This window comes from Lissotriton helveticus, chromosome 4_2, assembly GCF_964261635.1.
Source record: "Lissotriton helveticus chromosome 4_2, aLisHel1.1, whole genome shotgun sequence".
Taxonomy (NCBI): Eukaryota; Metazoa; Chordata; class Amphibia; order Caudata; family Salamandridae; genus Lissotriton; species Lissotriton helveticus.
The window spans coordinates 1,491,191-1,516,811 of record NC_136064.1 but is presented as its reverse complement, the minus strand read 5'-3'; the positions used below and the strand labels follow the sequence as shown (position 1 = coordinate 1,516,811).

Sequence of the window (25,621 nt, the reverse complement as noted above, 5' to 3'; positions counted from 1 at the left end):
GCTTCTTTAGAAGATCATCTGAGGTTTTGCATTAAATGAACAGGTGAAAACCTTGAGACTCTGACATCAGAAGAGGGCCACTACTTTGTATTGAATGTTCAAACAACTACAATCCTCCTGCCAAGAGCAGAGGGATCCCATTTCATCTACAGTGGAGAAGATGATGTGCAGACACCAAGCTAACTTCTAGGAATTGTGAACTGAGACACAATGAGATTTCCATTGTGTCCCAAAATAATTTACATAGACACAAGAGTTCATGATTACCTTTAGCTGGAACAGATTGAAAACCATATGGGCGTGGAAGGGTTAAGGCTTAATGGGAACTACTACAGTCTTGACAGCTGAAGGAGCTTGTTGACGTATGGGAATCAGGTTTGTTGATAGCCAACACCTTGACCATGGCGCTGCATTGACACGTCAGCAGACACGGAGATGCTGCTTTACCCCTTCCATGTCAGAAAAGGAACAAGGGAGTTAGAGGGTTTTATAGCTAGGCTCGCCCTCCAGTCATTAAAGTCAGAAAAAAAGGTTTCTGTTTCCAGATACCTGAGAGCCTAGCTAAGGAAAGGACAGCCACTGCTCAATGTGGTTGGCTGTTGGAAGTAGTGTCTAGTGTATATCAAAGGAAAAATTGTTCCTTTTGTAGGTGTCCCCTCACTCACCGGGGTTGCCCCACGGTGACATGCTTCATCATTGGGGCCATCCCAGTCCTCTACGGGCTGGGGCGTGCTGCGACTTGCGAATTACGTAGGAGCACTTAATGGACTATGTGTGGTGCATGTGTATTTGTGGGGAGTGGACTATGTGATAAAATTAAAAGTTACCTGCCCAGTAGGTTCCTAATAAACTTTATTCTGGCCTCTAGGTGGTAGTATTAAAAACGGGGTAGGGAGATAGGCTATCCTAAACTCAATGTGTCCAGATGTTCCTGGATAGCACGCCCCAGCCCGTAGAGGACTGGGATGGCCCCAATGATGAAGCATGTCACCGTGGGGCAACCCCGGTGAGTGAGGGGACACCTACAAAAGGAACAATTTTTCCTTTGATATACACTAGACACTACTTCCAACAGCCAACCACATTGAGCAGTGGCTGTCCTTTCCTTAGCTAGGCTCTCAGGTATCTGGAAACAGAAACCTTTTTTTCTGTCTTACCCCTTCCATGCTCATGACGAGCTCAGCTCGTCATGCACTACACTGCTTGTGTGCTCATGACGAGCTGAGCTCGTCATGAACAATGGGAAATAAAGTAGTCCAGCACCCAGCAAGAATTGCTGTAGCATTGATAGTGGAATATATGCCATCTGAAGATGTATTTAGCCCCAGCCCACCTTACTGTACTAAGCATAAAGAGGTTTCCCCCATCCTCTGTAACAGCCAGGGAGGAGATGCATATCTCTAGCAATCTCATCCTATACTCGAACAAATAGCAATTAGCCCAGTGTCAACATATTTCCTTGGCCTAGGATTGTGTTTCAATCTTCAGTTTCAACTTTGACTAATCCAAAATGATGCAGCAAATGTCATTTCCTGTCTTGAAGTTCTAAATGATGTCAGTTTGGCAAACAGCACACTACAATGGTTCTATATTGAGGGATAAATGGATGTCACTATCATGAACTATTAAGGAAGCTCTCCCTTTGATATTTAAATTCAGCAATAAAATCATTGATCCTTGGGGACCGTGGTGAATGCACTGCTACTATTTCAGCATCAGAAAGCAGAGTGGTCACACCACAAACACCATGAAGTGTCCAGCACTGTGTGTTGGTCCAGAATTCCACTCTCTTCCTGAACATAGTTGAACAAAAAGACTTGGTTAATCACCAAGGTACCCCCTTTATGGCAACCCTGGGAGTGTTGGGCGTACCTGGTGAGGTACTATGTAACTATGCTAAAAGTGATTAAATCCCCTGGACGCTCTGCAAGAAGAAGCATGACCCACTGATTTCATGTTCACGGAGAATGTGAGAGCAACTTGGAGGCTCCATATATGCAGATTTACCGGCCTTGGTCATACGCCGTAGAGTACTGAAATGCTTATAGCCATCTTAGAGTAAGAATATGACCTCTAATTGGTTTGAATGTCCTTGGAAGTGCTTACCAAGCCACAAACTAATTTTAAAAGATAGTGTGCTTTGGCATCAGTCCTAACATTCAGGGTTTACCTTAGGGCAGATACCAATGTCAGTAACAAACCGGTCTATGAAGTTAAATAGCCTTTGAAGCAATGTATAGTTTGGCAACAGCAAGGCTGTACTCTGGAGGAAAGCGTGAATGGAGTATGTCGCAATTCGCACAATGCTACAGAAAAAAAGACAACCTTTCTAAACAATTTAATTGTTTAGGAGCAAAAGTGATCTCACTGAATCAGAAGATTGAGTTATCAATCAGCAGACTCTGCCCTAGACGACAAAGTGTTTAGCTAGTCGAACAGGGAAGGGGGTCACAGAATCAACAAAGAAATCACCTTAAATGACTATCAATTTAGTTTTCAAACTGGTGGTAGGTACTGATATTGACCACTGGTGTTCGCTACTTTAAGACTAATTAATTCCATTTGGATACCAGAGATGTTCATTTTCCAACTTGTCCCTGTAAAGTTACAATAGTGAGCAGTCAAGACTTACTCCAACAGGTGGAAAAGGCATTAGAACTCAAATATAGTATGAATAGTAATCACACTCGATAAACTCATTCTCCAGAAGAGTTATCTTTTAAGATGGCCTGCTTTACAGGACAGCAATTTAGAATGAAACCCCAAAAATGTATTATGTGAGTTATAGCCTCCCTGCTCCCCAGCTAATAATTTCTGATGTCTCTGCAACGCGCAATGTATCCCGCATGCACAAGTTGTCCTGTGAAGTGATGATGAAAGTTAGACACCCTACTGGAGGCTTGCAGTGGGAGACCAGGGCAGCAAGGTCCAGGGAAGGTGGTGACCCTCTGCAGGGCTTTACAATGTTGGGTCATATCTTGGGGAAGGGGGATTGATGCGAGGCCCAGGGGATGGGACAGTGGCGACTCATCCGCTAAGGCGGAGGAGCATTCCCCCACTGCTAGGAGCAGCAAAGAAAGGAAAAAATAAAATATCGGAATGTTAGCATTTTATTTTTTCCTCCAGACGCTCAGACCAATCACAACGCTGCATTGCAGCGTTGTGATTGGCTTAGGAATGGGAGCCTGGCTGCCTGCTTCCGGTTCTGACCTGGAGTCGGACACAGGCGAGCAGGAAAGAAGATGCGGCGGTGGCGGCAGCAAGGTAAGTTTTATTTATTAATTTTTTTCCAACAGCCCATGTCCCACCTCCCCCCCCCCCCCCTTCACCCCTTGCGCCTGCCCGCCCTCCCACCCGCGAGGCATGCTGGCCACCCCTGGGTTGGGAGGGGGCAAGAAGGGGCGTCTCAGGACCCTTTACTTTGCACCAGAGCCAAAGGCATCATTGCTATGCGGTTACTTTTCCATGGGCATCACAAGCATTTTCCAACGTTGCAAGGCCCAGAAGAAGCCCTCCCTCACCTACACTTTACTGCCATGGTTGGGTACTAAAGGGATGGGCATCTGCCCATGGGCTTTTCAGCATTGGACTATGACTGCGAGGCTTGTAGCATGGGGAGTCTCTATGTGGTGTAGCTATCAACAGTGCAGCAGGTGCAGTGATAAAAGGGCTCAGGGATGTTAGGGACTCAATGCTCCCTAATAATAGCTGTGTTTTACTGTCCAGCATCATTTGCTAGGTGCTGTGGTAGAAACTCAAATGTGTTAGTCTCAACCGTGCTTTGCTAGGCAGTCCCTGAGCTAGTGCACGTCTTACATTCTGAGTTTGTCAATGGGTCCTCCAAGTCTACATCCCACTATTGGCAAGCTGTCAATACAATCTTTTGCCTATGACCATAGGGCTTTATATAGGTCAATAATTAGTCAATTTTGCATTTTGCAGGAACTGTCCCGGATGAACCCCAAACCGATCTTGTGTCTCCATATGGATGACAAACCCATCACCCGGATATTGGTCACTTAGAGTGCGACAGCCCCCTCCCCTCCAGAGTACTATGGTCATGTCTTTGCTAATAATTCTGAAGGGCTGCAATCATGTAATATCTAAAGATATGGAGAACTGGGGCCGCCACATCACTCTGTTCAGCACTACTTTCTATGCACGAGTGCTCTGTAGTACAATGCGAGGGCAGTACTTGGGGATGCGTTCCCACTCCATCATCAAAAGTAACTGAAATGTCTCCAGTCCCAATGTCCCATGTGCCAATCGTGATCTATGTCCTGGCAGTATCTTGCAGGTGCCTCAAGATTCTAATTCGAGGTCCGGGAGGCCAAGGCCTCCACCTTTGCTGCCCATTTTCAAAAGATCCAGTCCAACGTTAGTTCTCCTACTTGGTCATACCAACAAGGATGAAAACCCGATGAGCTCCTTGAATGCTAAACGTGGATATTGCACAATGTGTTTTATAGTGATAGCGAGGAGAAATACCATAATAGCCACCGCAATACTACCCGTCAAGGACAGAGGAATCTAGAATCTCACAGTGGCTCGAAGACTGTCAAGTACCCATCCCTTATTATAGTTAGATTGTTTATCAGCTGTGTGCTCTTTGCATGCCTAGATATCGAAACCTGTCTATGTCCCAGTGCAGGCCTTCATCTGGGTATTCCTCACAAGCCACCTTTGCTAGCGTGCCCAAGGGGGAAAGAGCACAGTTTTCCCCTCTGCTGATTTTCAAAACAGGCGCATGACGAAACTGCTCCAGCGTTTTAATTAAGATGTGCATAGAGCTAGGTGGTCCCAGGGTGGGTTCCCAGCGCCCACATAATTTTAAGTTAAGGTCAGAATGATGCTTTATCTCTCACCTCCCATCACTTATCCCCAAAGACAAAACCTTTATCAGAAGTGCTTTGGGACATGAAAAAACATCAAAGAATCAGGTTTCGCTACTATTATTACTAAGTGTTCAAATGTCAGAAATTAAAAAAAAAATACATATTCAACAGACTCACCCTCATCAGCCTCTTCAAATGCTGGGTTCACCAAACCTGGCTCAGGTGTGCCCATGGAGACCACCGCAGCACTAGAACTATCTGCAACCAGTGCAGACATGCGGCTTGGCAAGCTCGCCTCGGTTTGCCCATCAGCGTCAACCCTGATAATGGCATCCTTTTTGTGTCTACTGGAGTGTGGGTGTTTGGGCCTTTCGGTTTCTTCTCTGTGCTTTTTAAAACCAGGACATCTGATGGGAACAGTATAAAAGCAAACATTATCAGAGGTCAAAAGCAGGCAAATGTCAGGCAATGCACAGCACACAAGATAGTGTACCTAGCTTTTATGCACTTTGTTTCTTCGAGGCACTCAAAGGCCCCAACGCACATTTCACACCTCAATTCAAGCAACATATTACAAAAACAGAAGTACATGTTTGTAATGACTACTGCTCATACAGGCAACACCTGCACGATGATTGATTATCAAGTCCGGTTAGTACCATAGCCATATAGCCCGCTGCAAAGGGTTACACCGGTTAATAAATGCCCTGAACCAGAGTTATAGGCGGGAGCTGCATGCGAGGGCCTAAAACTAGGGAGAGGGCCTTTAACAACCTGTTTAGCCTGAGGCAGAAGGACTATACGGCTGCTAGAACATTCTACCCACTGAGGGTAGAATGTTCTAAATTAAAAAGGGAGAAACATGGAGAATATTGGATCTCTGGGCTTATACCAGCCACTATAAGCTCCGAACCACTTCAATGTCTTCAATGGAGCTCTGAACATTCCAATGTTCTACTATAGCCTTATATCCCGCTGCCGAGGGCTATACCAGTTGTTAATGAGCCTGAATCAGAGTTATAACAAGGGAGAGGGCCTTTAACAACCGGTATAGAGTGAGGCATAAGGGCTGTAAGGCTATTATGCCTCAGGCTATACTGATTGTTAAAGGCCCTCTCCCTTGCGAAGTGGGGAGGATGGATGAGAAGTGGGGAGGATGGATGAGAAGTGGGGAGGATGGATGAGAAGTGGGGAGGATGGATGAGAAGTGGGGAGGACGGATGAGAAGTGGGGACGACGGATGAGAAGTGGGGACGACGGATGAGAAGTGGGGACGACGGATGAGAAGTGGGGACGACGGATGAGAAGTGGGGACGACGGATGAGAAGTAGGGACGGCGGATGAGAAGTAGGGACGGCGGATGAGAAGTAGGGACGGCGGATGAGAAGTAGGGACGGCGGATGAGAAGTAGGGACGGCGGATGAGAAGTAGGGACGGCGGATGAGAAGTAGGGACGACGGATGAGAAGTAGGGACGACGGATGAGAAGTAGGGACGACGGATGAGAAGTAGGGACGACGGATGAGAAGTAGGGACGACGGATGAGAAGTAGGGACGACGGATGAGAAGTAGGGACGACGGATGAGAAGTAGGGACGACGGATGAGAAGTAGGGACGACGGATGAGAAGTAGGGACGACGGATGAGAAGTAGGGACGACGGATGAGAAGTAGGGACGACGGATGAGAAGTAGGGACGACGGATGAGAAGTAGGGACGACGGATGAGAAGTAGGGACGACGGATGAGAAGTAGGGACGACGGATGAGAAGTAGGGACGACGGATGAGAAGTAGGGACGACGGATGAGAAGTAGGGACGACGGATGAGAAGTAGGGACGACGGATGAGAAGTAGGGACGACGGATGAGAAGTAGGGACGACGGATGAGAAGTAGGGACGACGGATGAGAAGTAGGGACGACGGATGAAAAGTAGGAATGAGAAGTAGGGATGAGGAGTGAGAACTGAGAATGTCCTAAAGTGGATGCTGTACAAAAATCTTCCTTGCTTCCATCCATTGTAAATTAATAAAGTGTGATTTTAAGATCCACAGGTCTACTCTATCAGAGTATTGTTCTCTCCTTCCCACAAGTAAACACTAGATACCATCTCTTAGAAAAGAAAAGATGATGCCATGTGGGACAGTCACTCCTAGTTCACAGGCAGAGCATGATCTGGTAGAGAAATCTCAGCTTATGAGTTAAGTCTCTCTGAATGCCACCAACCTGATGCTCGTCACTAGGTAAACATTAGGTATAAACAAAGAGTGGGGCTCCTCTAGCTCAGTCTATTGTTAGCACAGACGAAGCCCGTTTACTTTTCTCAGGGCCCAACAATTATTAACTAAACACAAAGGTCACTTCCTGGTATAGACCGTCAGGCACCTGGACACCCCATGAGGTGTTACCACTTGATATATCTTTATGTTTAATGAAATTGTTCTGTCAACCTGTACAGCAGTGCAATGCAGGCAAGCCAAGTAAGGTTGCGAGTCCAGCCTGCAGATAGGTCAGACTAGGTGTAGCCAACCGCAAAGCCCCCCAGAATGTAGAGGCCAGGAGGAATGAATCAAGTTTAAGTTTAAAATATTTATTGAGCGCAACATACACCTGGGCGGTTTCTTGGCGCTAAAGTAGAAGGCGACCAACTGAGCGAGAACAGTAACTAAAACGGCAACTGAAAAATAGGCAATTTACTAGAGAAGGGCCTGAGGAAATAAAAAGGTCTTCAGAGTTTTGCGGAAGACGGAGTAGTCAGTGAGGGACCTAAGATAAAAAGGGAGAGAGTTCCAGAACATGGGGGCAAGAAAGGAAAATTTTGAGCCACCCTGTTTTTTCTTCCGGTAACGGGGCACAGCCAGGAGGAGTTGTGCCGAAGAGCGGAGGTCTCTGCCAGGGACGTAAGCCTTGATGGCTGAAGATATGAATAGGGGGGCCAGGCCAGTCCTGGCCTGGAACACCATGCAGCCTAGTTTAAACAGGGCGCGTTCCCGCACCGGGAGCCAGTGAAGAGTTTTCAGGAGGGGGGAGGTGTGGTGGAATTTAGGCAGACCAAAGGCAAGGCGGGCAGCCTGGTTTTGCACTAATTGCAATTTACGGAGGCTGTACTGAGGGATACCATTGTACAGAATGTTCCCGTAGTCCAGGCGGGACAGGACCAGTGCGGACATAATTAGCTTGAGTGCAGGGAAAGAAAAGAAACGGGAAATAGAACGGATAGTGCGGAGAGCAAGAAAGCAAGAAGAAACCACAGAGCCAATCTGGGAGTGCATAGTGAGTTGATTGTTTAGCTTAATACCAAGAGTCTTAACAGAGGAAACAGGAGTAGGAGGAGAACCAAAAGAGGGGGGCCAGAAAAGAGAGTTCCAGGGACTGGAGCAACCACCCGTCACCACAAGTTCCGTTTTTATCGGGATTGAGTTTCAGGTGGTTGAAGTTCATCCAGTCCCTGATGAAAGATAGAGTAGATTGGAAATTGGAGATGGAGTCAGGAGTAGAAGAAAGATTGAAGATGAGCTGGAGGTCATCGGCATAGTTATATACCGAGACCTCCAGTTGCTGTAGGGCAAAGATGAGCGGAGCGATATACAGATTAAAGAGTAAAGGAGAGAGAGAAGAGCCCTGGGGAACACCGCACTGGACCTGGCAGGGGGTAGCTGAAAACTCCCCAAGATGGACCGCCTGGGTCCGGTCCCTCAAAAAGGACGAAAGCCAGATGAGGGCTGATCCTCCTATGCCCGCCGCCTTGACACGGGAAAGCAAGATGGAATGATCCACCGTGTCAAAAGCGGCGGACAGGTCAAGAAGGACCAGCGCCTGAGGTCTACCGGCGTCCAAACCCTCTCTGAGGGTGTCTGATACTGACACCACCACTGACTCTGTCGAATGCCTTGGACGAAATCCCGCCTGACATGGGGCCAACCTCCCGTTCTCCTCGGCAAAGGAGCTGAGTGCAGATGTAACGTGCCGCTCCAGCACCTTCGCCAGAAAAGGGAGAAGGGAGATGGGGCGATAGTTAGCCATCACAGAGGGGTCGGCTCCCGGTTTCTTCAGGATAGGGACGATGGAAGCGGCTTTTAACGATGGAGTGACAACCCCTCGGGCCAGTGAATCGTTAAGGAAGCCCAGAGGGGGCAACGAGCAGACAGTATAAATTTGCCGTAGGATATGAGCCGGGCATATGTCAGATGGGGAGCCGGACTTAATTTTAGGGAGGAGGGACACAAAAAGTTCTTCAGCAAGAGGAGGAAAGGAATTAAAAGAAGCTGGGACAGGGTGAGGGAGAGAGTCAACAAAAGCAGGGGAAGGGGGGGGATGTTAGATTTAATTGTCGTGATTTTGTCGACAAAATAGAGATTCAGTGAATCGCAAAGTTTCTGGGAGGGAGGGGGCTTGAGTGTGGTCCGGTCAGAGAACGCCAAATCATGGGTGATGGCAAAGATCTCCTTTGGTTGATTCTCGGCAGCTAAGATTTTCGCCGAGAAATATGCTTTCTTGGCCTCAGTAATTTTTTGCTTATAGGTCCCCAGGAGGTGAACGTACCGGGTCCTGGTATTCGGAGAATAATCCAGTCTCCATTTGCGTTCAGCCCTTCGAACCGTAAGCTTCAATTCCTTCAGCTCGGTGTTGAACCACCGATTGGCGTCTTTAGGGCGCCTAATCGAGGTACGCCGGAGAGGAGCTAAACGATCGCTTCCTTCCGTGAGCCATGAATCAATGGCTTTGGCTTGGGCTGCGGAATCTAGTCCCGATAAAAGGGGAAGGGAGGTCCGGAGTGCGGTCGAGAGATCAGACAGGTTGACCTTGCCCCAGTTGCGAGCCCATGAGTTTTTAATGTAAGTAGGGGTCTTGACCAATGAAAAACTGAGGGAAAACGAAATTATAAAGTGATCGGACCAAGTGCAAGGGACAACAACCAGCGTGGAGTGGGTACAGTTAAGAGACCAGACCTGGTCAAGGATGTGCCCGTGAATATGAGTAGGGGTGTGAACAAAAGAGATAAAATTAAGAGAAAGAAGGGTTTCTGAAAATTCCTTAGATGACACACACTCCTTAGGGTCCGAAGGCCAATAATTAAAGTCCCCGAGGACTAGAGCCGAGGCATAATTGACCGCCAGGGTGCCAAGTAGGTCTTGAAAGGCCGGGAGAAAGGAAGGAGTTGGTTGAGGAGGGCGATAAACTAGCACTATGGCTAGATGGGGGGAAAGGGAGGAAGAGCGGACCACCAGATAGTCGATTCCGCCCAGGGAGGGGGAAGGGAGGACTTGAAACTGGAGATCAGAGCGGGCAATAAAAGCAACGCCTCCACCCGCTTTCCCGCCAGGGCGGTCTGCGCGGATGGCATAATAAGTCGAGGGAAGGGTAGCCAGGAGGGAAGGGAGGGAGGCTTCAGTGAACCACGTTTCCGTCAGCAGTAGAAGGTCGGGTTTATCAGTGTCTAAGAGAGTGAAAAGTTCATGGTGATGTTTAACGGCAGATCTGGTATTGAGTAAAATGATAGATAATGGGGGAGAGTACGAATCACAGGTGGTAAGTGGGGCAGGGGGCGGCGGTGACGCGTGAGGGGGAGGGTAACCAGATGGGCAGGCATGACAGGGGGAGTTGCAGCCCAGCAGTGCGATCCGATGGATGGAACGAGGATCGAGGGGCCAATGGCCCTGCAGTCGGATCAAAGCCGCGGATGAATATTGGATGCGAGAGCCATGAGAAGTGGCCCCTTGCCCCGATCTGCCGCGGACGGGCGCAGACGGGCTTAACTCTGGCGCGACTCCGGCGCGCCAACGTCGCGCCCGCTGCGCTCGTCCGCTGCGCTGACGCATGAGGAACGTCTAAGTAGGCAGTGACGCGGTGGGGGAGGAGTCGGGAGGGCGGGGTGGGGTCAGGTTAAAAACAAGATTGCCGTTCGCCGCTCTTAATCAGCGGGACGGTGAAGGAATAGCCAGGTAAGCTGCTAGCAGTCAGCAGAGTCACAAATTAAAAAGCCAAAGTGTAAGTCCAGCGCTCAGCGCGAAGCCCTCCGCCACAGGGCTTAGACAACGCGCGAGGGGAGGGGCGGAGCCTAAGTAGGCAGTGACGCGGTGGGGGAGGAGTCGGGAGGGCAGGGTGGGGTCAGGTTAAAAACAAGATTGCCGTTCGCCGCTCTTAATCAGCGGGACGGTGAAGGAATAGCCAGGTAAGCTGCTAGCAGTCAGCAGAGTCACAAATTAAAAAAGCCAAGGTGTAAGTCCAGCGCTCAGCAGGGTCTGCCGGGATCCCTCAGGGACAATCAACATGTCTACCACACCTTTGCTTTTTGGATGCGAGAATTTATAGCACAGGTTTAACAAAAGCTCAAGTTTCTTATTCAAAGAAAGGCTACAAACAGTTATTAAGTAATTTGAAGACTTTATTAGTAAAGTCTTGCCAAGTTTAGATGGATTTTCTGCATAATCTACTCTCTGCTGCACAATGTATAACTTAACAGAAGTGGAGTGGTGTCATGCGCCAGACCCGTAGCCAAGTTCCTAAAGTTAACTGACCACCTTTTGGGGGCTAAATTCAGGTATTTAAAGAGGTAGCAGGTTTGCCTAGATGACGTCAATATCCACAACTCATGGAAATTCGAAAGGGTTTTGTCTTCAGCAGGAAATAAACACCTTACAAATTTAAATACATTAAAATGGCGATGTCAAAATACATCTATATTTTTTTAATTATTATTTTTATTGAGCGTGAATAGCAAACATAATAATCAAGGTACATACAAAAGACAAGCTTACAGAATACCCAATCTCATTAAAATAGTCGATAATTAGTGCAAATTCATACATGATGTAAAACCAATAATCTATGGAGCACATCCCACTATCACCCACAAAGTACAAGTCAAGATAAAAAGGTACAAGAAATATTGCTACAAGCTGGCCTCATCTTGATAATTAAAAAAAAAGAAGAACAAATATTCAGATTATGAATTGAAACCCCTCTCTTTACATTATGACAGAGATAGCCTATTTTACAGGTTATCATTTGTATATAGGGTCAAAGCACAGCCCTCCCAAGTCTGCCTAAATCTATGAAGCGCCCCTACCCTTTTCGCGTAGGCCACTTCAAATTGGTAGGCCCGATCCAGGTTAAGAAGCCACTGCCCCACTGTAGGCACCTTCTGGGATCGCCAATTTAGCAATACCAACTATCTGGCTACCGCTATGGCTGTGAAAACTAAATATCGCCAATGTTTTGGTAGCTGACTAATTGCATAAGAAAAGCCAAATAGGGCCAGCGATGTTGATGGTAGGATTAACAGTGACATACAGAGACTGATAAACCTGAACACCTCCTCCCCGAAATGTTGTAATCTAGGGCATGTGAAGGAAATATGTGTCCAGTCACCTGCCTCCGCCAGATTACATCTAAACCGTGTTCGGGATTGAAGGAAACCCTTTATGTAGTCCGAGGGGAGTACAATACAACATCCACCTTTAGAGAAAGGACATCCTTAAAAGTTGACCGCCTAAAAGCCTAAGCCCGAGCTCACACACTTGCTGCCATTCCTGAATATTAAACCAACAATTAGACTGCGGAGCAATTTTAGGGAGCATCATTTCAACAAGACTCTTATTTATATCCCGTCTTAGGAACCAGTACCAATTACCGCTACCAGTTAAATTTGTCTCGAAGGCTGCTTTTAAGATTGTTCTTACCCTCTCATTGACTATTTTATAATTATTCGGATAAAAAAAGCTTGTTCTCTGCCTGAAGCTTAACCAGAGAACACAGCCCTAGAGAACGAATTGCGCTACAAAAGCTTCCCATGTTATCAAATCAGTGCCTCTGTAGAAGTCACCTAGCTTCCAAAAGCCTAACCTATTATAGGATTGTAATCCCGTACGCGAAAGACGAAGACCCCATAGTTCACAGTCTTGGAGAGAGGTATATGAATGGCACCTTGGAACATTATCAAATGTATCGAACCGCGGCATGCGGTTTAGAAACATGTTCACAACCTTAGATCTTGTCTTTTTAGGTAGTTTTGATGTGCGCAGGAATGGGGTAACTTAATTGCACTTTCTGTTAACATGAGACTAAATAAGAAATCGTCAAAATTCGAGAAAGGGGCCACTAGCTGCAATATTAGACTAAGTAGCGCAGCTTGATAACAAGTAGATACAGGAGGTAGTGCAAGCCCCCCTGTTCTACGTCCAATTGTAAAATAGTTAACTTAACCTGGGTTTGTTTTTTTAGCACAAACTCACAGATCACTTTATCTACTTAGTTAAAATATGAGATTGGTATTTTTAAAGGGAGATTTAAAAACAGAAAAATGAGCAAGGGAGGTATCGACATCTTTACTAGGGAGACTCGGCTTATTATGGTCAGTGGTAAAAGCGACCATCTATCTAAAAGATTTTCGATTCGATTTAGTGTTTTTACATAATTTAAATGAAACAGTTGAGAGAAGTCGTCTGTAACATATAGGTCCAAGTATCTAATAGGGTTTAAAGGAATAAATGTTATCCCTTCTGGGAGATAGGCTCCAGATGAACTGAATAAGAAAAGCTCCGTTTTTGACCGAGTGACTTTGTAACCCCACAACTCCGTGAACGCCTGTATGTCGCCAAGCGCCAGCTGAATTTTTGACACGAGAAGTAATTGTTTCACTACTTATTTTTTTGGGATACATCTTTATGGGAAGAGGTGGCGCCGCGGCCAGGGCGACTGACGCTGGAATCTGAGGATCAGGGTTCGATCCCCGGCGGCCCAGCACCATGTGACTCTGGGCAATAGCTTGCTTAACGACGGCCCCCAGCGCCTAGAGACCCTAACGGGTGATTGTGCGCTTTACAAATGTGGATTATTATTATTATTATTATTATTTATTAGTTTCTCAAGTATGCATCCACCGCTAACACAATTACATAGGATATGACTGCATAGTCCAGTGTTTCCGCTGGTCATTACAAATGTATAACATAAGAGCGTAGTACCGTAGTCATGTGTTTTATATGCATTGGCGATCACAACTTGGGGCGTGGGTTGCACACGTTTTACAATATTGCAAGATATATCCATTATAACATCAGCAACAATACTCTACATATTAATACAAGTAAACTTTGGCCGAAGAGCAACAGTAGTGTAGTCTCTACATTATTATAACTCTCATTCCATCCGTCACTGCATGTCCCCCTCACTTCGTTAGCCGGTGCAGGGGATCTCATTGTGACGTGGGGTCACTATCTCGTAATGGGTTTACCTTAATTATAACAGAGGTGTCATTAATAAATTCAGTTAGCTTGGGGGGGGGGGGGGGTCAAGTGCATTGCGTGGTGGGGGGGGGGGGGGTGACTAGCTTTTTGTCATATTTGGGTTATGCAGGAAGCGTTTCTCAGTCGTGTCGGTGTTGAGCCCTGTCGAGGCATCACGTGTGGCATTTGGGGCTACACCCGTTTGGGCCTCTGGCAGTAAGACACGCCCTCGAGTCGGGAGCATTAGTGGCGTTTGATCAGCTCGGGCACCAACATCTAAGTTCATGCCAACATCACAGACCCTGTCCTCAAGACGACAATTTTTCCAAAAGGGCAAATGGAATTTAGAAGAATCCTAAACATCTTGCATCTTTACGAGGCCTCATGTACCGGATCCTAAGGTACCTACTCGCGAGACAGACATCATGGACATGAACCTGGAAATACATCTTGCGGCGCTGCCTAATGAAAGAGGTGCTTTGAGAGGTCCTAGAACGTGAACACAGAGTACATGAGACTGAAGACAAGCTAAAGTACATTATTGGGACGAGCAGAACAAAAGAGGCCCATCCGTTATTACATAAAGTACAGACCCTCGGCATCATTTCCGCTGAGAGGAACATAATTCGAAGCTGGTGACCATATTATGTAAGAAGACAGGATTTGCATGTATAATATGTTCATAATTGTATAGGGCCAACAACAGGAAAGGTGATCCCTTCAATCACATATAGTTCATGGATGAGGCAGCCATTATCTGTTCAACCTCTTTAAGAGTAGCTCTGATCTGACAGACACGGATGCTCATGTCGGTTTCTGAATGACTTTGTTAGCCGACAGAACTCTCTATGGAGCTGATCTTCACCCTACAAGCCTTACTACGAAGTATGGAAGTGACAGGGGAGCGCATCTTCACCGTACAAGCATTACTACGAAGTATGGAAGTGACAGAGGAGCGCATCGTCACCATACAAGTATTACTATGAAGTATGGAAGTGACAGAGGAGCGCATCTTCACCGTACAAGCATTACTACGAAGTATGGAAGTGACAGAGGAGCGCATCTTCACCGTACAAGCATTACTACGAAGTATGGAAGTGACAGAGGAGCGCATCTTCACCATACAAGCCTTACTGTGAAGTATGGAAGTGACAGAGGAGCGCATCTTCACCCTACAAGCCTTACTATGAAGAATGGAAGTGACAGGAGCGCATCTTCACCCTACAAGCCTTACTATGAAGTATGGAAGTGACAGGGGAGCGCATCTTCACCCTACAAGCCTTACTATGAAGTATGGAAGCGACAGGGGAGCGCATCTTCACCATGCAAGCCTTACTATGAAGTATGGAAGCAACAGAGGAGCGCATCTTCACCATACAAGCCTTACTGTGAAGTATGGAAGTGACAGGGGAGCGCATCTTCACCATACAAGCCTTACTGTGAAGTATGGAAGTGACAGGGGGGCGCATCTTCACCCTACAAGCCTTACTGTGAAGTATGGAAGCGAAAGGGGAGCGCATCTTCACCATACAAGCCTTACTGTGAAGTACGGAAGTGACAGGGGAGCGCATCTTCACCATACAAGCCTTACTGTGAAGTACGGAAGTGACAGGGGAGCGCATCTTCACCATACAAGCCTTACTGTGAAGTATGGAAGTGACAGGGGAGCGCATCTTCACCCTATAAGCATTACTATGAAGAATGGAAGTGACAGGAGCGCATCTTCACCCTACAAGCCTTACTATGAAGTATGGAAGTGACAGGGGAGCGCATCTTCACCATACAAGTATTACTATGAAGTATGGAAGTGACAGAGGAGCGCATCTTCACCGTACAAGCATTACTACGAAGTATGGAAGTGACAGAGGAGCGCATCTTCACCGTACAAGCATTACTACGAAGTATGGAAGTGACAGAGGAGCGCATCTTCACCATACAAGCCTTACTGTGAAGTATGGATGTGACAGAGGAGCGCATCTTCACCCTACAAGCCTTACTATGAAGAATGGAAGTGACAGGAGCGCATCTTCACCCTACAAGCCTTACTATGAAGTATGGAAGTGACAGGGGAGCGCATCTTCACCCTACAAGCCTTACTATGAAGTATGGAAGCGACAGGGGAGCGCATCTTCACCATGCAAGCCTTACTATGAAGTATGGAAGCAACAGAGGAGCGCATCTTCACCATACAAGCCTTACTGTGAAGTATGGAAGTGACAGGGGGGCGCATCTTCACCCTACAAGCCTTACTGTGAAGTATGGAAGCGAAAGGGGAGCGCATCTTCACCATACAAGCCTTACTGTGAAGTACGGAAGTGACAGGGGAGCGCATCTTCACCATACAAGCCTTACTGTGAAGTACGGAAGTGACAGGGGAGCGCATCTTCACCATACAAGCCTTACTGTGAAGTATGGAAGTGACAGGGGAGCGCATCTTCACCCTATAAGCATTACTATGAAGAATGGAAGTGACAGGAGCGCATCTTCACCCTACAAGCCTTACTATGAAGTATGGAAGTGACAGGGGAGCGCATCTTCACCATACAAGCCTTACTGTGAAGTATGGAAGTGACAGGGGGGCGCATCTTCACCCTACAAGCCTTACTGTGAAGTATGGAAGCGAAAGGGGAGCGCATCTTCACCATACAAGCCTTACTGTGAAGTACGGAAGTGACAGGGGAGCGCATCTTCACCATACAAGCCTTACTGTGAAGTACGGAAGTGACAGGGGAGCGCATCTTCACCATACAAGCCTTACTGTGAAGTATGGAAGTGACAGGGGAGCGCATCTTCACCCTATAAGCATTACTATGAAGAATGGAAGTGACAGGAGCGCATCTTCACCCTACAAGCCTTACTATGAAGTATGGAAGTGACAGGGGAGCGCATCTTCACCATACAAGCCTTACTGTGAAGTACGGAAGTGACAGGGGAGCGCATCTTCACCATACAAGCCTTACTGTGAAGTACGGAAGTGACAGGGGAGCGCATCTTCACCATACAAGCCTTACTGTGAAGTACGGAAGTGACAGGGGAGCGCATCTTCACCATACAAGCCTTACTGTGAAGTATGGAAGTGACAGGGGAGCGCATCTTCACCCTATAAGCATTACTATGAAGAATGGAAGTGACAGGAGCGCATCTTCACCCTATAAGCATTACTATGAAGTATGGAAGTGACAGGAGCGCATCTTTACCCTATAAGCATTACTATGAAGAATGGAAGTGACAGGAGCGCATCTTCACCCTATAAGCATTACTATGAAGAATGGAAGTGACAGGAGCGCATCTTCACCCTACAAGCCTTACTATGAAGTATGGAAGTGACAGGAGCGCATCTTCACCCTACAAGCCTTACTATGAAGTATGGAAGTGACAGGGGAGCGCATCTTCACCCTACAAGCCTTACTATGAAGTATGGAAGTGACAGGAGCGCATCTTCACCCTACAAGCCTTACTATGAAGTATGGAAGTGACAGGGGAGCGCATCTTCACCCTACAAGCCTTACTATGAAGTATGGAAGTGACAGGAGCGCATCTTCACCCTACAAGCCTTACTATGAAGTATGGAAGTGACAGGGGAGCGCATCTTCACCCTACAAGCCTTACTGTGAAGAATGGAAGTGACAGGGGAGCGCATCTTCACCCTACAAGCCTTACTATGAAGTATGGAAGTGACAGGGGAGCGCATCTTCACCCTACAAGCCTTACTATGAAGTATGGAAGTGACAGGGGGGCGCATCTTCACCCTACAAGCCTTACTATGAAGTATGGAAGTGACAGGGGAGTGCATCTTCACCCTACAAGCCTTACTACGAAGTATGGAAGTGACAGGGGAGCGCATCTTCACCCTACAAGTCTTACTATGAAGTATGGAAGTGACGGGGGAGCGCATCTTCACCTTACTATGATGTATGGAAGTGACAGAGGGACAAGCTAGTAGGAAACAGATTTAGTTTCATGATCTTTATTGCTGAAAGTTTTTTCACAACCATTAAGGTAAACAACAATACTATATAAAAGCTATATCCAGCTATCCTGACTCCAATCCGTCAACTCCATCTTTTGTAAACATACCTACAATAGTGGTACCGTTTTTTTAATAAAAATTAAAAATCTGCCCTTTTACCGTGCACATTCAAGACGCGAGGGCCTCTTTGTGCTGTGAGAGCCAACAGAGAAAGAACAAGATAAAGTAATGGAAAGAAAGGTGTACTGGCAGGAGAGCAGATGAGAACTGTGGGGAAAAAGAAGTGAAAGAGAGATGTAGGGGCGAGAGAGAATGAGAGCAAAGCAACCCTGTTAAAAAATCATTTGTTGATGGCAGCCAGCATGAAAGACAGGCAGTAAGAGGAAGTTACATTTGGAAAACTTGTAAGGAGATCACCAGCAGCCCGAGCATAGCAAAAAGTGATGTCAAAGAGCAATCACCACCAGAGGTGACACTCCCTGCCCCACACCCATGCAGGCCCAATCCTAATGTGCTTTAGAGCGAAGATGTTATCAATCCAGAGTGTACAACAGCCGGGGCTAAGCAGCAGGAGAGAATCACAGCTGCAAGACACACCAGGTGTACTCCAAGAGGTAAGGGGGCTAGCAAAATATTTTAAAAAAAACTTCAAATATCTCGGTTAGTCTGCAGACTTTATTTACCCTTCCTTCTTCTCCCAGACCATCTGCTCTTTTGAAGCACACCTCGGTAGATAGAGCAAGGGACGGAGGGCTTCTGATTTCTGCTATGTTCTGAACGGGGGTGCATAAGTGCTTCAACACAGGGGCACAAATCCGCCCTTTCCTTTTGTTACTGAGCACCGAACAAGGATGACGTGAGGAGGGTCACCCGCTGTATGGAGGGAGTGGTGGCGGCTCAGAGACGGCGCGGGAGCGGCCTCCATCATACGGCTCCTAGAGAAGAATTGAATTTCCTGAGCAGGAGTCTTTTCAATGATGTGTGGGGAAGAGGTGATGCTCTGCCCAGGAAGAGCCGGAGACCTGGACAGCAGGACAATGAAAGATGCCCTGGGAGATGCAGGGAGCCATGATGTCATTCAAGGAGTAGATATTATACAAAAAAGAGGGGGGGACCAAGGAGCTATTCAAAGGTCCAGTGTCCGTGCTCCTTAATTTTTATACTTATTTCCAAAAAAGGGACACTGTTCCTAATACAGGGTGCAAAAAGTCACCAAATGCATGAGGGTGCAAAAGTCACCCATATGTGAAAAAATAATAAGAAGGAAAGGAGAAACAGAATCCCTAGGTAAGGGGACCCACAGAAAAACGGGGGAAACATATTGTGTCCTCTGTTGCCCTCACACACCTCGAAAGATGTCATGCTTCATCATCGGGCGGTTGCTCCTCGTAGGGCCGGCGCTGCAATTCCCTACGGGTCCCCCGAAGGGTCTCTTTAACGGAGATCTTTTATAGGACTGCCGGATGGTGCATGCGGGTGTGCGGGGTGGTGGGTCAATGGAGGGAAATAAAAGGTGCGTGCAAGTGTAAGTAAAAATCATAATGGGTAACCATGCAGCTATTGTTGTAATCATGTACCCTGAGCAGACTCAACTGCTGAATAAAATCTAGCCCCAATGGCATACTATGCCTGGGTATAGAGAGACATAGGTCAACATGTTTCGCGCCTGCGTCGCCTTAAGGGTCGTTTGGCGCTTCGTCAGGACCAGAATTCTAAAAGGTAAAGTGCAGGTGATAAACAAGTTAAAAATACCCTCATAATCGATCAGAGCGGGCAGTAACCTGTACACCCAAAGTCTGGCTACAGCTACATATTCCTGGTGTGAACGTGTGTCCCATGCGCCTGCTATCTTTGATAAACTTATGTTTTGGATGTGTACACAGTGGTGGCACATGATGTGGCATCAAGGTGTTCCTGGTGCTTGAATTAAATTAAATGTATATTTTATTTTGTTCTTTCCTAGGTACTGATCAGGAGCGGTTACAAACATGCAGCTGTAGCCAGACTTTGGGTGTACAGGTTACTGCCCGCTCTGATCGATTATGAGGGTATTTTTAACTTGTTTATCACGTGCACTTTACCTTTTAGAATTCTGGTCCTGACGAAGCGCCAAACGACCCTTAAGGCGACGCAGGCGCGAAACATGTTGACCTATGTCTCTCTATACCCAGGCATAGTATGCCATTGGGGCTAGATTTTATTCAGCAGTTGAGTCTGCTCAGGGTACATGATTACAACAATAGCTGCATGGTTACCCATTATGATTTTTACTTACACTTGCACGCACCTTTTATTTCCCTCAATTGACCCACCACCCCGCACACCCGCATGCACCATCCGGCAGTCCTATAAAAGATCTCCGTTAAAGAGACCCTTCGGGGGACCCGTAGGGAATTGCAGCGCCGGCCCTACGAGGAGCAACCGCCCGATGATGAAGCATGACATCTTTCGAGGTGTGGGAGGGCAACAGAGGACACAATATGTTTCCCCCGTTTTTCTGTGGGTCCCCTTACCTAGGGATTCTGTTTCTCCTTTCCTTCTTATTATTTTTTCACATATGGGTGACTTTTGCACCCTCATGCATTTGGTGACTTTTTGCACCCTGTATTAGGAACAGTGTCCCATTCAAGGAGTAGACTCGGAGGGCAGGGACCTACTCTTAGTCAGTAGAACAGAGCAACTCATGCTGCCAATGATCAATCCAAGAAAAGCCGCGAGGAGAACAGAGGATAGAAGGAGCATAATGAAAGGCAAGGAGTGCAACAAGACCCTGGGATCAAATCTTTGGCAGCTGTTATATAGAGAGGAGAGAGATACTTTGCAAGCTAAACAAGCATTTGCAATGCAATAGGTCACGCATTTACACGAGTTTGAGCTATTGACATTGAAAATGACAATGCCTTTTATTTTTGTTTTGGTTTTTTTAACCATAAATAAAAGTCATTGTCATTTACAATGCTAATAGCTTAAACATGCGTAAATGCGAGACCTATTGCATTGCAAATGCTTGTTATAAATGGAACACCTATGATGCATGTCTCAATTACAAAAATGGACACGAGACCTTATCAAAGGACTTTTTGCCGTCACGGGCTATTGCAGCGGTTGGTCGTAAAGATACTTGGGCTTTTTCTACAATATGACCTTACCTCGCAGTGCAAAATGATCCAAGGTATCCTACAGAGATTTTATGATGGATTTTGTCATTTTTTAAATAAAATACTATTGGAAAGCCGGCTGGGGTTTTTGCCAGAGTGGATAGATTTTATTGCTTTCACAATTTCCTCAGTTTCTATAGGTTTATTTAATTCTAGCTTTCTCGGTGTCTGAAATTGATTTTATTGGTGCACTACTTAGGAATGCTAGACAGTCTTCCCCGTTAATATCTATTGTGGATAGTAAAGGGCTACATAGATCTTAAAGTCTTCCAGTCTATCTATGCTAATGATTTTTTGAGAGCCATCAGGTGGTTTGATGTGGGATATTTGGTAATTGAGCATCTTTAATTTGAGAGTGGCCTCTAGACCCTTCTCACCTCTGTTAAAGTATAGAAACCTCTTAGATTTCTGTGCATGTACCCACAGGTATGCCCGCTTGCTGATTATGGTGTTGTACTTGTATTTTAGTTGTTTAATTTCATTTAGAAGGCTATTATCTTTAGAGTGCAGAGAGGCGACCTTCATTTTTATTGTAATGGCTAAGTTTTGTAAGGTTTCTTTGATATCCCTATTTTTCCTGGACATGCGTTTCCTAAGCAGACCTTTAATGGCACATTTAAACGCGTCCCATAAAATTACTGGGGCAGAGACGGAGTTTGTGTTCTTTGCAAAGAATAGCTCAATTTCTTTTTCCCAGTTCCGCACAGGTAATTCTTTATTCAGATCCTCAGAGTTCATTCACCATGGTGATTTTTTTTTCCTGCCTTGCGTGTGGCCAAAATGTCAGCTCACTGCTGAGCTCCGGTGAGCCTCTAGTGCGTTTGGGACACTACGGTCATGCCGACACCTCCAAACTATATGAAGTGAAGTGGATTGACCAGGATTTAAGAGAATTATCTCCAGCATTCCAGCCCCGCAAGAGTCACAACAAGGCAGCCTCATAATTGTACAGACCAGTGATCGCACCCAAGATGATGCCCGTGTTGGAAACATCAGGAGCGCTGACTACAGAAAAGATTTCACAACGTGATTGCAGTGAGGGAAGAACCGGACAGTAATTGTGTTCTTACAATAAATCAGAGTAGCTCAACAATAAAGGCAGCGATTCTTCTGTTACCTCGCTGCCCTGCGTTACCGATAAGATGGCCACGCCCACATCCTAAACGCCAAATACGGACCCCAGAGAGTGAAGATCTGGGAGCTTTGCTCGCCCATTATCCGCTACAGAGACACTATTGGGTCTGGTGAGGTGTCTACTTTTGCCCCCTCTGCGCATTACTCTCTGTCCCTGATCGCCTCTTGCAGTGGGAAGGGGCAGAGAGGTTAGGTGGACAGATAATTAGATCGCCTGGTGAAATGACTAGTAAACAACTCACTGAGCACTGTCAGACACCCACATCAATCCAGCGACTTAGGTGAATGCCCTATTAACCGCTCAACCAGTATCCCCACTTGCCTTGGTGCTTAGTGCGTGCATACCAAATCGGACCTGTGGGGTGCTAATTAAGAATCTCTAGCTGGCCCATTTGGACATTGGTGGCACCTTTCGCTTTGATATACACAAAATCCTTGCTAATTCCAGGATCATTGGAATGTTGTGGCTATACACGTCGATACTAATCAGACAACCATACTATTTGCATAATAATACTGCCTCACAAAATCACCATCATGGCGGACACCAAACTTAAATGCTCAAAACAAAACCCTCAGATTCCAGAGCCCCCGGTGAAAGATAAGACAGACTCTTAATCTACACAAGACATTATCCTCAAAATGCTCTACACGGTATATGACCTAGCCCAATGTACCAAAACAAACATCAACCTCCTACAGATTAAGATTTCAGGCATCCGCAAAGACTTAAAGGATCGAACCATTAGATTATAAAACGCCAAATCGAAATCTGTTCAGTTGAAAACTATAACACATAATCCAAACACCAGTAAGATGTGAATTGCTCAGTAAGTGACCTTAATTGTGACAGAAATAGGGGGAGTAATCTACAAAAAAATGTGGACTACCAGAGGGTGCAGAAAATACAACTACATCAGTGCTTGACTTCTTAGCCTCTTAGTTTCCTGAAACCCTACAAATTACCTTTGTTAGGGACTGCGAAATCAAAAGGGCACAGAGGGTTAATATTGTTAAGACTGTAGAACTGCATATTGTAATGCTTCAAACTGTTTTCCGAGCATGAATAAAAGAAAAACAACTGTACTAAAGAATGGTCATAAGACTGCAATCTAAACATCAGACAAGGGAAAATGTATATAATGCAAACTTACTTCTTTAAGGGAGTTCATTTTCGCACCGAAGTGTGGAGACTTCAACATCCGCAAAAGAATATCTAGTCGGAGATCATCCACCACATTTACCAGGTCAGGTTGGAAGCGCATGCACAGCAATTTAATTGCAGACAAAAGTTCTGGGATACTAACGAGCCTCTGTGAAAATAGTGAAGATCGTTTTCTCAAAACCAAAGAAAAATAATACAAGTGTTTGAAACAGTGTATGTATGCAGATTTGTGTCTGCAAAAAGTGCAAAAAGCTAGGCCAACATTTAAAAAAACAAATCCCCGCCGGGCCGCCGCGCTGCCTGCGACGACCCGGAAGCGGTTGGGAAGCCGGCCAATCACAAGTCCCGCCCCATCGCGGCGAGAGGGAGAGAGAGCTGCCCGAGGAGCCACGAAGGCTCGGCATTGAGTCCCGGTCCCGAGATGGGGGACCGGGTGAAGAGCGGGCGGGCGCATGGGGAAGGCGGGGCTCTCATGTGGTGAGAGAGCCCCGCAAAGCGCTACCGCCGCCCGAGATGCAGATCCGCCGCCGAGCACCGCCAGAACAGGTGAGTGTGTTGAGTGAGAGGAGGGGTGAGTGGGGGTGGGGTGTACGCGTGTGTGTGTGTCTGTTGGAGTGTGTTTGTGCATGCGTCTGTCTGTGTGCGCATGTGTATGTTTAAGGAGGGTGCGTGTGTGTATATGCAGTGTGTGTATGGCTTTCTTGGTGCGCATGCGTGAGTGACGACGTGTGCGCTCACGAGGTACAATCTCGGAAAGAGAAAGCACGTGGAACATTGCTGTCCTCATTCCCCCAGAAGTAACAACATAAGTCGTCTCGCCCTAGACAGCGAGACTAGTCTAGGCGAGACCTAAAAATATTAGAACCGAGAAACTTCACGGTTGTGGGACGGCACATCGCAAACGGTAACATCGCATGCCCTCACTTCGCCGTTTTTAGATCGCATGTCCCTTTACATCGCAAGCAATGACAACGCAACCAATCACGCTGCATCCCAATTGAAAACAATGCAAAAGAATTTAACACCGCATACCAACACGTCGCATGCTATAATGCAAATCTAATACCTGCCCTGAACCCTAGAATCGGGGTGGTTCGTGGTTAGCAGAAACTCTCACCGTGGATAGCGGATCAAAGTGAGGATAGCAGAAACTCTTTCCATAAAAGATAGTAAAGAGAACGCTTGATCGCAAGCAAGCGATATTCCTAAAGAGAACGCGGATAGCAGAAACTCTTACCGTAAAAGACAGTAAAGAGAACGCGGATAGCAGAAACTCTTACCGTAAAAGACAGTAAAGAGAACGCGGATAGCAGAAACTCTTTTGCGATGTGCGTTGTACATGCCTGCGATGCTAATGTCATCGCGCCGTTGTGGCTTGCGCAGTAAATGCATGCGATGCCATTTACCCTGCGATGTAAACATCGAGGTGCGATGGCACCGCGATGTATTGACATCGCTGTAATGGGTGTTTCCCAGCCTGGACAACCAGGTTGCAGTGTCAAGAGGCAGGGAATGAGGAATGTAAATGGTACCCGCAGTGACGAAGCAAAGGGTTTATGCGACCATTAGCCCAGAGTGTTTGATGCAACTTGGAGGCCAAACTTGGTCAACTCTCAAGGCTGGTAACATCATTTAGAAGACCACTTTTACTGGAGATAGATAACTCTAGGGGTTTTTTATTAGCTTTTGCCCTCTCCATTTTTATCTCCCACTCATAAGAGAAATACCTTTCTGAGCTTGTTGGACATGCACTACTGGAGGTAGACTATAAAATTTGCTGAGATTCATCAGAGGTCATGCTGAGGAATTTCACACCATTGCATCGAATTTCCATTGGCTAGTCGTGCCACTGGTCTCCATTATTTCCCATGCAAGAGGGTTAGCTCCTGAGACCTATCCCACTTCCTGCCACACCTGCTTTCCTGCCCTTCTCTTCACCCCCCCCCTTGCCACAGACCCAGGTTTTTCATTCCTCCCCCTATATTATGGTGTACGCCCCCACCCGCCGCCTCGCAAGATTCCCGAGTCCCCATAGCACCAAAGCTCGGTGCCCGAAATATCTTCCTTTTTCCAGTGGGCCACTAAGGCTATCGCCCCACCTGCAACACCCAGAAATGAGGTCTGTGCTAGAGGATCG

General features: G+C 46.7%; 1 protein-coding gene across 3 annotated transcripts in view; it reads right to left on the bottom strand.

Annotated features, from left to right (window-relative positions):
- The window catches only part of LOC144752166 (ligand of Numb protein X 2-like), a 169,442-nt gene that overhangs the window by 69,432 nt on the left and 74,389 nt on the right, over positions 1–25,621 (bottom strand). For all 3 annotated transcript variants that reach the window (XM_078640094.1, XM_078640093.1, XM_078640095.1), the window contains exon 3: positions 5,013–5,242. In XM_078640094.1, coding sequence (XP_078496220.1) covers positions 5,013–5,242 — 230 coding nt within the window. The remainder of the gene's footprint in view (positions 1–5,012; positions 5,243–25,621) is intronic.